At 40.1% G+C, this 15,236-nt stretch overlaps 1 protein-coding gene across 2 annotated transcripts; it reads left to right on the top strand.

The window, feature by feature from the left end:
* Positions 1 to 6,933: 6,933 nt before the first annotated feature.
* cbx7a (chromobox homolog 7a) lies at positions 6,934 to 13,563 on the top strand. Of its 2 annotated transcripts, XM_084744546.1 has the most exons (6): positions 6,934 to 7,254; positions 8,421 to 8,464; positions 8,627 to 8,692; positions 8,844 to 8,910; positions 10,923 to 11,223; positions 11,919 to 13,563. In XM_084744546.1, the coding sequence occupies exons 1-6, from the start codon at positions 7,186 to 7,188 to the stop codon at positions 12,488 to 12,490; spliced, it is 1,119 nt and encodes a 372-aa protein (XP_084600672.1). In that variant the 5' UTR covers positions 6,934 to 7,185; the 3' UTR covers positions 12,491 to 13,563. The 2 variants fall into 2 exon arrangements, with proteins under 2 accessions (XP_084600672.1, XP_084600673.1); XM_084744547.1 differs by lacking the exon at positions 8,844 to 8,910 and having other exon boundaries at positions 7,239 to 7,254.
* Positions 13,564 to 15,236: the final 1,673 nt, after the last annotated feature.

Here is a 15,236-nt window from a genome sequence, read left to right as displayed (position 1 = left end):
ACTCTCATGTCTGTATGGTAAATATGAAGCAGTGTTAGCTTAGCTTAGCATAAAAACTTGAAGCAGGGGAAACAGTTAACCTGGTTCTGTCCAAAGGTAAAAAGAAGTCTGCCTACCAGTACCTTTAAAGCTTGTTGATGAACATGTTCCCTCTTGTGTGTTTAATTTGTACAGAGACTGAAGTTTTAAACTGCATTTAGTTTATGAGCATGTTTCCCAAAATGTCAGACTTTTCCATTAAAGCTTAGGGCAGCATTCATGAACAGATGAATGCTATATGCTGTAAGCTGTCTGAACTTTTGCCACCAGAGGAATAACTGAGAAAAAGCTGCAGTAACCTGGAGGTGCTCGACAGTTAATGGGAAAATTGCTCAGCTGGTCTTGGATCACATTAATCCCCCGTCTGTTGTGTTTCTCTGTGTCCACAATCCTGCCAGCTTGACTGAGATCAGCTGGAGGAGGGTGACTCGGACACAGAAGCTGTCTTTAATGAATAAATGTGTACTTTAGAGAAAATGTGTACATGGTTTATTAATAATTAATGGTGTAATTATTAATAATAGAGATGAACAGCCTTTTGTTTTCATCATTTTCATGAGCAGTAAGTATCTTTAACAGTAGCCAGGAATTTTACACGTGTTGATTTGTCAAGGTGGTTGTTGGTGGAAGAAACTGCAGAGTCTGTTTTAACATTGTGAATTTAATGAGTGCAAGAAAAGCAAACAGGTTGGCTTCTCTGTTCAAGATTGTACGAGTACCAAAGGACTCTATTTTAGTATTGATGAATGCTAATAAATAAACATACATGTACTCTGAACTTCCATGTTTATTCATATATTTGCAGGCTTGACAAAGATTGATGTTATGAATGTTGGTAACAGTTTCGTTTTTATCTGGAATCTTTTGTATTTTCCTTTTTGTTCCACTTGGTTTTGCTTTTGGTTCTATTTTGAGTCTTCACCTTTCAGCCAGCTAATTTTGGGAAAGAAACCAAACTCAAAACATCTTTCTTCTCCTGTGCATAATGAACACAGTGAGTAATTATAAATCACTTGTGCATTTCTCTAATCATTCAGAATCAAATCACTGTTACGCCACATTATATCATTGATTATTAAGTTTCATTTGTGCAGAATGAAGCAAAAAGTGCTTATATGATCTTAGTTTCTGTTTTGACCAGTGGTGGAAGAAGTACTCAGATCATTTATCCTTTTGAAGTAGAAGTAGAAATACTACACTAGAAATATTTAATTACAAGTCCTGCATTCAGAGCGCTGGTAGAAGATACCGCGACCCTATACTGTAAAGGGACAGTTCACCCCAAATGTTTCCTCTAACCTTCAACAAATAGTTCTGCCAGACAATGTCAAATGAGGGGCAATTGCTGTCATTTGTAGACCATTGATTGCATTAATTGATTAATGATTTATTATTAACGTTCCAATCTGCAATTAACTCAACAACTCACACCAAAACAATCAGGCACTACAGTTAAAAGGAGGATAATTGATTTTGAGCCGAACTGTCCCTTTAAGTATCATGAGTAAAAGTATTTGTGATGCAGAAGAATAGTCCCTGTGAGAGTTGTGTCATCGGATGATTATTATTACAGACGCGTTTATGTGTAAGCAGTATTTTACCGCAGTGGTTGGTGCAAATACTTTCTATGCGAATGTGTGTAAAACTCTAATCTGCTGATCAACCAGTGACTGCAGCTGTCAGATCAATGCTTTGGAGTAAAACGTACAACTCTTCCCTCTGATATGCAGTAAGAGTACAAGTGTGAAGTAGCATAAAGAGGAGTACTACGAGTACTTTTCCACCCCCTGTCCGGTATTTTCCTGCACACACGCACACTTGAATGTTAATAAATCGTACATGTTTTGAGGTAAGAAGCTTCCTGTCACACAAAGTTTGCAGCAGTTTTGTGTTCCACTGCAGGATTTAAATGGTTTTATGTTCCCAGAAGTGCAGCTTGTAACTGTGTAATGAAGTGAAGCCCCCCGGGGTTTAAAAAAAAAAAAGGGCTGGGACAAAGGGAAATAAACCAGAAACGCGTGGATTCCCGACAGAAGGCTGTAAGTTATCCTAATGTTTTTTTTTTTTCCTCGCCGTGTTGATATTCCAGAGAAGTATCCGTGATTTTACCGTCACGTTTGGTGACTCATACGTGAGTCACTACATGTGGGTGGGAGTGAGCACTGTGATCCGTGTTGTTTTCTCCAGCCTCACAGCTCCCAACTCCGCTACAGTAGTATCCGGGCAGATAACAAGTCATGTGATTGCCGTGTTTCTTTTCTGAATTGCTGTAAGATAACCTCCTCCTTACGGGAAAAGCGCTCTTTTCATCCCGCAATACATTTCAGACTGATGCGGTAAAGCTGATGCCCGTAGTGCTGCTGTAGGAGTGCAGTAAATATTAAAACATTATTGTAAATGCGCGATGAGTCACCGTAGAAATGACCGGAGGTATAAGAACACATCCTACAGGATCACTGCTTAACACTGCTGTGCCTGTTAATGTACTTTAAGACATTATAACGCCTCAGTGCACAGACAACTCTTTCAGAAACATCATGACTTCCTGCAGGAGTTGCACAAGTCTTGCAGGAGTATTAAAGGAGTGTTGTAGCACTACTTAAAGGGGCACTTAAACATTTTTTACACATTAACTTAAGTTTACTTGTCGTGAAAAGTACTTTACAAGCTGCAGGTTTGGAATAAAAACCCTGATGATGTCATGGTGATGACATCAGGGTTGTCTTGGTGTAGGCTTGAGACAAGATCTTTTAACAGAAATAGAGAAGTCCTCCTCCTCTGGTGAATCATCATGGGACCTTACTTCAGAAAAAAATATTAACAGTAGTCAATGGAGAGGAAAATTATCTTTTGCAAAGGTTGTAATTGTGTCACCAATTACACATCTGGTGTTTAGAAGAATTTATCAAGACAAGAAAGTCACGGGTTGAGTTTAGTTTTCTGTGAAACTTCTCTCACACCATATGTCATCAGCAGTAGTGGACTGAGGAGCACAGGGGCAAAAAAAATTAAAAAGGGCACAAGCACACCGAAAACTGTTAATGCACATTTGTCTCTAGAAGGACACCCTAGAGGGCATTTAACATGTTTTAACATGGGAGACTCTAGAAATGACAGATTTCTTCAAGTTTGAACTTGTCAGAAACATTTGGGATAATGTAAGTACACAATGTGGAGATGTATATCATAGCTTTAGACAAAATATTAATGTTTTGCTTTGATTTTAACCATCTTTGAAATCTGTATCTACAAGGCCACCAACTTTTTGGAAGTGATGGACTGACTCACTGGACTATACCTTTAAGAGATGCAAACACCAGCAAGGTCAGCACTATCCCACCACATACATGATTCATACTTTATTCCAGTAATATTGCAACATAGTTAAAGATGAAGCATGATGATTTAAATAAAAGCTTAAACAAATGTCAGAAAATCCATCTGCAATGGGTTTGATCACTGATTAATCATATTTTAGCTTGTTTTTGTTTTTTTTAATAAAAATACCAAAATGGTGATTGCAGCTTCTCTCATGTTTGCTAATATATTTCTGGTATTCTTGGTATTCTGTGATAATAATAGTTTAATCATCTGGTTACCTTTGGATTTGGGACTTTTGCTTGGACAATCTGAATAGGTCAGCTTGGGCTCTTTTTTTTTTTTACTATTTTCTGACATTTTATATATCAAATAACTATCAAATAGTTGAAATCATTGGAAGAGGAACTGATAATGAAAATAATCATTCGTTGCTCCTCCAAAATAAATCTGAACTCACCAGAACAAATATAGACTGTTTTTTTTAATTTTATTTTAAAACCTATATTCACTATAAACTGATTTTACTCTTTTTCATAACGCAGATCACACATCACTAAAACTCACTGAATATTATTATTACATCATCTCAGAGGTGAGTGGTCACACGTGGTCAAAGGTCACAGTTGGGTCAGTAGAGGTGGATCACTCTTCAGCCCTGAGCTGTTTGTCAACTCTTCACGCTGTCTCATCATCATCATTATCCAGCTTTACAGCAGTCGCCGTAGAAACAGTTGCCATGACACCCAATGCCCGTAAGTGATGCAAGTGTTCCAGGTGCAGAGAGACCGTGGACCGTGTGGAGCGACTCTGTGTGTGTGTGTGTTTGTGTGTTTGTGTGTGTGTGTGTGTGTGTGTGTGTGTGTGTGTAGTTACAGAGTTTTACTGTAAACTGATCCACACCGGCCTCAATGAAAGACAATAGGAAACTGGCTCTGGGCCTTTTTTCCACCGTAGTCACTTTACCTTCACAAGCTGTTCCCACCTGGGGGCTGGACGAGGCGATGTTCAGGTAAAAAGTTAGAGAAGTCTGTGCAATTGGTGGCTGTGATCAGTCCCTCTGCAATAAATATATGCTGGCTGCAACATATCATCAGTCATTATCATCACTGAGATCTTCATCTGTATTGTAGCAGCTCTCCGCTTTGCAGATAGGTTGCTTAGCATTCAGGATGTAAAGACTTTCAGTCAGTGTTTAGCTGTTTTAGTTCCATATTTGGATCAAACACCACTGGAGGGGTGGACACACCAGAGAGTGAAGCAAGGCCTTCATTTCCATTGCAGATTCTGATCTTTCCTGCCTTTACAACTGTTACATAAAAATACATGAGCTCACACTCTGTTTCAAGCTCAGGCTGGAGTTCAGTGTTTAAACTGCACAACCTCATTTGACTGTATTTCACCTGTGAAAGCGCAGAAGCCTTTAGATCAATCATACTTTGGGGCTTTGATTGCACTCTCATGTTGTTCTGTTTGTTAATATCTCAAAAGAATAGTTTGACATTTTGGGAAATAAGCTTATTCACTTTCTGGCAGAAGGTTACAGCCAGCACCCGGTTAGCTTAGCTCAAAGACTTGGGGGGGAAACAGCTGGCCTAGCTCTGTCCAAAGGTAACAAAATCCACCAATCTGCACCTCTAAAGCCTCTTTTACATTGGACAAAAATCCCACTAACATCTGACTTTTGTCTTCAGTAACTTAACATGACTCATATCCAGCTGAAAGAAACAAAGATAAAGTAAAATAAGGTAGAAACCTGACTTCAAATAATTGAAGTCCAACTACTGTTCATCAGACTAGAGCAATCTAGTCTGATGAGCATGAACTGATGAAGCCTGCTCGGATGAGAGGCGAAACGTCTTCCAAGACAATTTTACCAGTCCAGTTGCGATCGATTTAATGCCCTAAGATAACTATGACCTGGATGAATGAGAATATTCACAGGCATAGAAACCTGAAAGTACGAACAGCGATGCAGGAGAGAAACTAAACTTCAAACCACAGACACTCAATTAGAAGCTACAGAACATAGAGAGACTTTTAGTCTCAGCTTTCCAGCACAGATCAGAAAAAAGGAAAAGTCATCTACTGGCAGTGGGAAAAGGGTCAACTGCCTGTTATAAGGGGGTTTACCTGCATTAAAAAAGCAATAAATGCCACCAACACCCACTAACATCTGGCTTTTGCCTTCTGTAAAAAATGCATTCACAGGTTAAATGACTCTGCTGTAGCCACAGGCATTTATCAACTCCAGCTCAGCAAGGATGGAAATGTGACATCTGGGTGAACACGCTAATTTTCACTTCTTTTCCAGTGTGACGCTTTAAAGCTTATCGCCTCCATCAGTAACTTATCACACTCTTTGTCATCTCGGCCACAAATTCCATCTATCTCCGTTCAAGTTGAGTTTGAAAGAAAGACTGAATTGGCACTGGGAAAAGAAGTCAATCACCTGTTTTTAACAGGTTTACCTGAATTATTAAATACCTGCATATACGCACTACTTTTGGTGTAAAAAGTGACAAAAATATATTGGACTATGTCATTGTAACCTCAGGTCTCCACTAGTTATGTGGCAACAACACTCAGACATAATCTGTCACAGAACACCTGTAAAATGAAGAACACTTTTTTTTTTTTTTTACACATTGTATTTTGTATGGATTAAAGAAACGAGATACAACGTGATAATGACAATAATAATAGAGACTTTTAGAGGTGCTGGTAGGCAGGCTAGTTGTTTCCCTTGTTTACAGTCTTTATGCTAACCTAAGCTAACTAGCTGCTGGCACCAGCTTTTTATTCACCATACAGACTAAAGAATAGTATTGATGTGTTTCTCATAGGGTGTATTTCCCACAATCTTTAAGTATTTCTTTAAAATAGCAAAAAAAATAATAAAAAAGTTAAAGCTACTACAAAGAACTTTCATATTTAATTGATTTTTGAGCCACTGTGGCCAAAAGCGGTAGTCTTTCCACTGTAGTAACCACAAAATATGTTAAAAATGAAAATTATTTACATAAAGTTCTCCTCCAGCTTATTCTTAACTGTTTAATGTACTACTTACTATGACTTTGGCAGGGAAAATGTAAACACAGGAGAATCCAACCTAATAGCAGGTATTAAGAATAAATATAAAGCCAATCGTGGATGATCTGGTTTGCTTATGTAAGTCATATAGAGGTATCAGTACTAAACCATTTCATAGTTTCATAACCAGTTAAAAACTGTGTGGTAGCTTTAAACAATAAATAATATCTACCAGAAATAAAAAATAAATAAAAAAAAACACTGTCACTTTTGATGAAATGTAACATTTTAATAGTTTAGGAAATAAAAAAAAAATGAAAATAATTAAATGAAGAAGTATTAATGAAATCATTCCTGCAGCAGAGTTTCTACCCCTAACTTCAGTTTCACGTCACCTTGTCGCTCTGACCCTCCTCCTCCTCCTGTGTCCCTCCTCTGCACTCTGCTCCAATTTGCGTGCGCGCTCTCGCGAGCCCGGGCACGCACATTGGGGGCTCGGCCCTACGCAATGGAAAGGGGGCGCGCCCGACTTAAAGCAGCGCGTTGTCCTGTGTTGATGTGTCGCAGATTTTAAAAAGTGAGGCAGGCAGGCAGCTGGAGTTTGGTGAGAGGGAAGAAGAGCGGAGGCTCAGCGCTCAAGACAAGTGCTCACACCGGGAGGCAGCGAGCGGACTGCAGGGACACTCCGAGGCTTTTTTCCCTCCTCTTTAACTATTTTTACACCAGCTCTTCGACAATAACAGCAAACAGACCCAGTTTGAGTCCTGTTTGGAGCGTGTGGAGCAGCGCGCCGAGATGGAGCTGTCATCAATAGGAGACCAAGTGTTTGCAGTTGAGTCAATAACAAAGAAGAGAGTGAGAAAGGTAAGAAAGGCGACTCTGGCACACTTCATAGAACTTATATAACTAGTTTTCCTGTGGTTTTTAACCTGACGGAACAGTATGTTCAGCGGAGCATCCTCTGTCCTCATGCGCAACAAAAATAGGCTACGCAGTTTCCCTAAAACTATTTAGGCTACGCAAAATACATGTTCACACTAAGCTATTCTTTAAATTAACTGCGCCAAAGTTTCGCACAGCCAGAGTCACATCCTGTAACCTTCCTGTGCAGCCGCGGAGATGCTTGCTGCTGCAGCATGATCGTGTTTTGAAGGAGCCTACGCAGCTGTAGTAAACTGTAAGAGGGGGTGTGTATCCTGAAAGCGGGGATACGGCCGGTGTGCGGGGGAGCTGCGCACTTGATTTAAGTTACGCCAGCGAGCAGAGCAGCGGGTTGTGAGCGAAACTGCTGCGTAATGTCACTGACTGCTGCGTAATGGTGACCCATTGATTTACAGGGGAAATGTGGACTAACAGATTGCCCCACAGGGTTAGGGGACGTTTGCGTTACGTTTTTGACGCACATGGTGTTTTCTGTGAAGTCGAACAAATGACAAGTGCAGCGCGCTATTTCATTTATCTAACTGCAGTTTTAGGCTATTATAAAGTTTAAATGACGTAATAAAAAAAAAGGGTGAACGCATGTGTGCGACCGGTGCTCTCTCAAACATGCAGTTTTCTTCCAGTTCAGGTGAGTAATACAGTTATTTTCCCTTTCGGGACGCATGACTGTGATAATTGTTTCAGGCTTGCTGGTTGAACGTTGCGCAACGCCGCGTTGTTTACATGTTACCGTGGCCCCACCTATCCGAGCCAAAGAACCCGTGAGCCTCGCGTAGCCATGTGCGGTCACGTCAGCGCGTTTCTAGAAGCTGCTGTTTGGAGGCCACCCAGCCCCGCTGTCATTGACGTCATCTCTCAGAAAAACACCGTTTGAAAGGGAGAAAAATGTCCATGACCCCTTCTCTCCCTCCCTCCCTCCTCCTCACTCCGCTCTTTAAAGTGACAGTCGTCCTTTTCTCTCTCGGTGGCTCGCAGCAGCTTGTTTCTGCATCACGCTGGACCAGATTTGAAAAGCAGGTTGTGTGAATGTGTGCTGTATCTCGTGTAACAGCCCCCCCCCCCCCCCTCCTATATCTGTCTCTCCTTAGGGTAATGTGGAGTATCTACTGAAATGGCAGGGATGGCCCCCAAAGTGAGTAATCCTTGAGTCATCATCCACTGACCTCATCACATCAATATACACATAAACATGATACCTGAACACTATGTCCTGTGAGGACAGATAGATAGATAGATAGATAGATAGATAGATAGATAGATAGAATTATTTGACTGTGTGTGTGTGTGTTGGCAGGTACAGTACTTGGGAACCAGAGGACAATATTTTGGACCCGCGCCTGGTCCTGGCCTACGAAGAGAAGTGAGTAATCATGGGATGCTTTTATTTTTTTATGCTTGCAAAGCACTTTTCCTTTTGGTTTTTCTTTTTGTTCTCTCGCTCACAGTCTGTTTCTCTTTGTCACTTTGTCTCTGTCCTCTCTCGCCCCTTTCTGTTTCTTCCTCTCTCCCAGTCAGGAGAAGATCAGAGCTCTGGCCTACCGCAGGAAAGGTCTCAGACCCAGGAGGCTCGTCCTGCGGGTAGCGACACTTACCTTTATTCTCGTCTCACAAGCCTTTGTTATGTCTTATACTAATTCAGTGTGATGCGGGACGGGGTACAGCGTCAGTTTATTATTGCACTGATGTCAATTTGAGGGACTCAGCGGAGGCAGATTAAAAGAAGAATAGTCCAAATAGAGGCAGCAGAGTATCCTGACTTTTAGTCCATAGTGTGGATCAAGCTCTGTACGACCTTTCATTAGACCCCCACCTGCCTGGTTATTGTTGTATGTTAAAAATGTTAAGCCTGAAGCAACAGACAAGGAAAAATCAAATCATCAGGGCTATTTTCTTAAACTGGGTTGCATCAATAAAGAGTTTAGCAAAACTAAGTTGCACAATTAGAAACTAATTCTAGCAGTATGCTTGCTTGCTGCAGTTCTTGTGCTGTTGGGATCTAGTAAGTATAAAAGAGGAGGGAGAATCTTTGGCTGCTCAGTATTCCTTAATAAAATATTACATTGTCTTCTAGCTACTCTTAGTGCATACAACTGTTGACTGACTGGTTGACTTAATAATAACCCCAGTAGAACAGAATACAATGCAACTAAACCGGTTGTGTTTTGGACCGAGGGGTGTGGTAAAACGGACACTTTTGCTCTTATTGTGGTACTTTCACAACTGCTGTTGCTCTTCAGTTACGCCTTCTTAAAGACAGTTTGATGAAAGTAATCCCGTGAAATTGCTAACTGTAATCCAGCTAGATGATGCAGGTTAAGGTAAATGTTGTGCAGAAGGGGAAACAAATCACAACAACTCAAAATGACTGATGATATAGAAGAAAATGTGTTTCAGAGGGTGTAATTTCTTTTAAAGTTTATGGACGCTGATATTCATCATTTTTGTTATTGTCATAAAAAGACCAACCCTACTACTGTGTCAGTCGTTCTCAGCCTAAAGCCACTGACATTATCTTCAAATAACTATCTGACAAACTCTTTTAGTGAACATAGCTACTTTGACGGGCACATTTGCCCCAAACTGTTACGTTGCAATTCCAAAATTTTTTGGACGTATCAGTCATTTAGACCCCAAAATACATTTTTTTAAAAAAAGTTTAAAAATACCAGAATTATTTTTTAAATCTTAAAAATGGGCCATGAATATAATTCTGTTTTTTTTTTAAGTTAAATAATGTGCAGTCATAGTTTTCTAAAACTACTCAATCAGGATTAGGTGATGAACTTTTCTGGGGCTATTTTTAGCGCTGGATTAATACACATTTAACGAGCTTGTGAATATTTTATATCATGCTAGCATGCTAACAGGCTAAACAAATATAGTTAAGTTGGTAAATGTGACCTGCTAAACATAATTTTAGCTTTATCACTGAGTATATTAGCATGCAATGTTAGCATTTAGCTCAATGCCTAGTTTTGCCTAAGTACAGTCACAGTGATCCACTGGCGTCGCTGTAGACTCTTAGTCTGTTTTTGGACAACGATGCTGCTCTGGACTAAGATTCACCAGGTTTTGGGTATATAGTCAATATTTGTTAGTAGGATACATTAATTGTTGGTTTTGTTTTTGTCATGGGATTTGGTGACAGTAAGAAAACTATAGACTATCACAAGACATGTCCTTTATAGGAGCAATACGTAACAATTACACATAAAAATGAGTACTGCAGTCCAAACATATACATATGTTACATATACAATATATAAAATATGTTTAAATCCTATTTAATATAGTCTACGCAGGACACAAGTTGTTTCCTCCCACCCCCTCCTCCCCAGACTGGAGGCAGCTCAGACTGGCTACAGGAACACTACAGGAGTGAAAGACGAGCGCAGTAAATCTAAACCTGTTATCATGAAAACAAAAGCCCACAGCTCCGAAAATATATGAAACAGGCAAAAAAAAAAGCAGTTCAGCAAAAACATTTTGTGTGGCCCTTGGAAATCAAAGAATCATACAGGGAAACGGTTGTCTCAGATCGAACGCTGTAATTATTCATCTGTTCTTCTGTCACCTTTGTTCTTCCCCAGAACATCTTCGCCATGGACCTCCGCAGCGCCCACAAGGAGAAGGCCTCCCCTCGCCTGCGTCTCTCCCTCACTCGCGCCATGAGCACAGATGTGGACCAGGGCGAGCGGTATCGGCGCCCACCCTGGAGGAAGAGCAGGCAGAGGGCATCTAAACGGGTGACAGAGGGACCCTCGCACAAGACCATCCGTCCACTGAGGAAGAAGGAGGAGCCCATGGAGGAGGACTGGGGCGGCACCAGCGAAGAAGAGAAGCAAGAGTCCCAAAGCACCACCGAGGAGAGGCGTGAAGACAGTTTATATGGTTGGTTTGTCAAGTTAATCACAAGTTGCATCAACTAGGATTCATTTTAGAGCTGATCAAACTGTGGTTTAACTTTAAATTATGTTGCACCAAACTTTTAAGCTTAAAATTAAGAACGATTCAATTTAAACCCTGTTTTTAAACCTCAGTTTAATTTTAACCCTAAATCAAGATTAAATTTATTTCTGTTGTACCAAAAGTTTAAACTTCAATTTCAGTGTGAACTAGAATGAATCCTTATTACATTTTAACTTAAAAAATAAAGTGAATTAACTTTAAACTGACACTTTAAATATGGCTGCTTGTTTTAGGTGGGTTGAGCAAAATAATCAAGATCCTCTGAGAAAGTTAAGGGACGACTAAACCCAATGAGTTTTATTACGTGTCTCAGTTTTCTTTCACTCTAGTTTATAATTTGGCCAAGAGTTTTTTTTTCAAAGAAGGAGAATTTAGAGCATCTCTGTTGTGCCACCACGAGAAGGCTAACTAGGCTAACTACCTAGCTAGCAAACATTTTAACATTTTGTTAACTTTTTATCTAGCTAGCAAAAAATGTGACTTTTTTTTTAGCTTGCTGGCAACCGATGTCTTTAAATTAAACTTTGCTGGTGCACCCCAATCTTATAAATTCAGGAGCCTGGTCATGACCTTTGACCTTTAAAAATGAACCCCATCTCTCTGCTTCTCTCTTTAAGGTCCGTCAGAGTGCAGCTCCCCGCCCCTGCTGGAGCGACAGGACTTGGAGATGGAGATGGAGGAGAAGGAGGACGTCGACCTGACAGCGGTAGGGACAGAAACATGGACTGACATACCAGGCGGAGGGACATCTGAGACAAGACAGAACCAGACATTTGCATGTGATCAATCAAAGGACAGCACCACGGTGCCTGGGGCTGGAGCAGGAGATGCCGTTGCCGTGGGCGACGGGTCAGATTGGGACAGATTGAGTGAAGAGGGTGTGCGGGAGTGTCCCAGATTAGAGAGCAGCGTTTGCCAGAGCAACGATGTGACCTCGGTGATAGTGAGCGTTCAGGGGACCAGCGAGACGGCAGGTGACGCCGCCACCGTCTGCTCCGCTGCTGAGGTGTGGAAGGAGGAAGTGAGATGTGACAATCAGAGCGTTACCACAGCAACACCAGGCAGTCAGCCTGCTTCTGGTGTCGCAGATCATCCCGGGAAGGTGATTGTGACAAACGTGACTATCAACTCTCTGACGGTGACTTTTAAAGAAGCCATGGTGGCTGAAGGCTTCTTTAAGGGCTATTGAGTGATAAAACAGACAAAGAAAGATGGAGGGAAATCAAAATAACCATAATTAGACTTGCCACTCATTTTATATATGTAAATAGTTGTGTATGTAAGATAATTCCACATGTTTACAAAGCTACACTCATTTCCTACTGAATTCAGTGAAGACATTATTGCCTTGGAATAAAAAATGAGTGGTAATTTTATGATTGTGGCTCATTTATTAAGTGTGATAGGAAGCCTGAGGGCCCAAAAGTGCGCTCAAAACATCCACTGCAGTCCAGGGGACTAAATGGATCTCAATGGTAGGTTTCATTCGTGGGGCCGCTGGGTTTACTGAGAGCAGGAGACAGATGGTGAGACAGCAGCCTAAAATGTTACAGTCCACATTACTACTTCCATGCAGTTACTCTTTCCAGTCGTCCTCAGTGCTTTCCAGCCAGACGCCGGTCTCACACTCAGATCTGTTCTCGGGGGCTTGTTTCAGTCGCTCCTCTTTCTTACGAGTTTTGTAAAGATATTGCTCTTTTTTTTCCAGTATTCTCACAGTGCTAACCGCATGCCCTGTCAGTCTGTGCCACACATGCACAAAGCCCTGTCCTGTGGTTTGTTGAAGACGTTTATTTCTGTCACAAAAGAAATAAAACAAAGACAGAGAATTATTGCTCGTCGCTTAGATGCAGTTCTGCATTTCAAGGAGGATGAATGCACAAAAAGAAGTACACAGTTGTGTTTGCTGTCTGTCTGTCCTTTTACTTTTCAAGTATGAAATGCTACCTGGTTCTATTTTTGTATTACCAATTGATAGTCCACTCTTTTTTTCACTAGTCTTTGTGCATTTCAAAAGAGGCGATATCAGTGTACACTGCCGCTGTTACGCTGTGTAAGGTAATGTGCAAATGGAAGCAAATGTACGTTAGGTCAGACTGTAGTGAGCTATTATTTATTGCATGTCACATGTATAAGCTAAACTAACTTATGTCACTTAATGTGTCAGAATCAGTCTTTCTCTGATCAACTGTCAAACATGTCTTCTCTCTAAAAATGAATTTTTATTTTGATTGCATTTCCAATAAATATGTACAAAAACAATTGCCGCCTGGAGCATTTTTATTATCATGTGAGATTATTGCTGTTTTTTTTAATGCACATTCAATATCAGATAGAGGGTTGAGGAGAAAATCACATATTACCTTTTTCTGTAGTGATTTCACTTTAGATAAAGTGCATTGAAGTAGTGGAAGTACTGGAAAGTTTTTGTTTGCAAATCAAAGACATTCACTCCTGTTAGAGTAATAAGGCAGCCCACTTGTACTTTTTTTGTAATTCTCTTTTTATTGGTTTTCTTATTACAGATAAAATCACAAAGGATACAAAACGTATCATACAAATGAGAATGTACCAAAAGACAGAACTGAAACAGACACTACCAAGAAAGAAGAAGAAAAAACAAAACAAAAAAAAACAAAAAACAAAAAAAAAAACAAACAGACAAAAAAAAACAAAAAAAACAAAGGGTCACAGGGTAATCAATATCATCATCAAAAATCAGCATACAATAACATTACAAGTCTCAATGCATAAAGCCTTGCTATTCACATCTCATTCATAAGTTGCATAAATCCGCATGTTCAGACATAAGCATATAAAAGAAATACCACCCAGGCCGTCCAGGAAGGATATAAGGCACCAAAGAAGCAGGGGAGAGCCTTACTGTTTCGCTTTACTGTAAATCAGTCACTCATTCAAAATCAAGTTTAAGTAAGGGCCCCATATTTTCCAAAATATCTCCAGCTTATTATTCAGTTTAAAAATTATTTGTTCATAGTTTGCTATTTTAGTCATTTCTCCACACCATTCATTGAAAGGGATAGTATTTTTCGTTTTCCAGTGCCTAAGCACTATCCTACAGCCAGTAATAAGGGCTATTCTACACCACACAACCTGTTGGTTTGTCAAACGAACCCCTTCTGGTATCATACCTAACATGCAGAGTGCTGGGTTTTGTATCATTTCAGTACCAAGTACCTTATTAAGAGAGAATATGATATTATTCCATAAATTTCTGGTCATTTGACAATCGTATAACATGTGTTTAAATGTACCTTTGTCACTATCACACCTCCAACACAAATCAGATTCCCGTAGTTTGAGTCTTGCCATCTTACATGGAGTCCAGTAGCTCCTATGAATAATCCTGTAAGTGATTAATCTCATCTGTATCTCTCTTGATGTTTTATACCAGGAACCGACAATTTCTCTGAACCTCTCATCAGTTATTTCTCTCCCTACATCCTCTTCCCAGGCTCGTTTGAGACCATTAAGTTTTGGTGTGAGAGACTGTCTCATAGTACTGTAAAATCTCGAAGCCCCACCCTTCGCCTGTTGTCTGGCCTGTAACATTTCTTGTATACTGGTTTGATGTTTTAAGGGAAATTTCCTTTTTATAGACATTACACAACTTCTCAGTTGGAGATATTTCCAAAAATCTTTCTTAGGAATTTTATATTTAATCATTATTTGTCCGAATGACATCAAATTGTCATCCTCAAAAACATCTTCAATAAAAATTATACCTGCCTCGACCCAAGTTCTCCAATAAAACGTCTTCTTGCCCACTTTCAAGAGTTTGTTGTGCCAAAGAGGCGATTTTTTAGTGAAGGAAGGGTTTTCCCCAATAATTTGATGTGATATTTTCCAAGTATCCCTCGCAAACTCAAGCAGTGGGTTCCTAAATGGTATTTCTCCTCTTGTTTGTGATATAA

This window comes from Lutjanus erythropterus, chromosome 19, assembly GCF_056507025.1.
Source record: "Lutjanus erythropterus isolate fLutEry1 chromosome 19, fLutEry1.hap2, whole genome shotgun sequence".
NCBI classification, from domain to species: domain Eukaryota; kingdom Metazoa; phylum Chordata; class Actinopteri; order Lutjaniformes; family Lutjanidae; genus Lutjanus; species Lutjanus erythropterus.
This window is presented reverse-complemented; position numbering and strand designations above follow the sequence as displayed.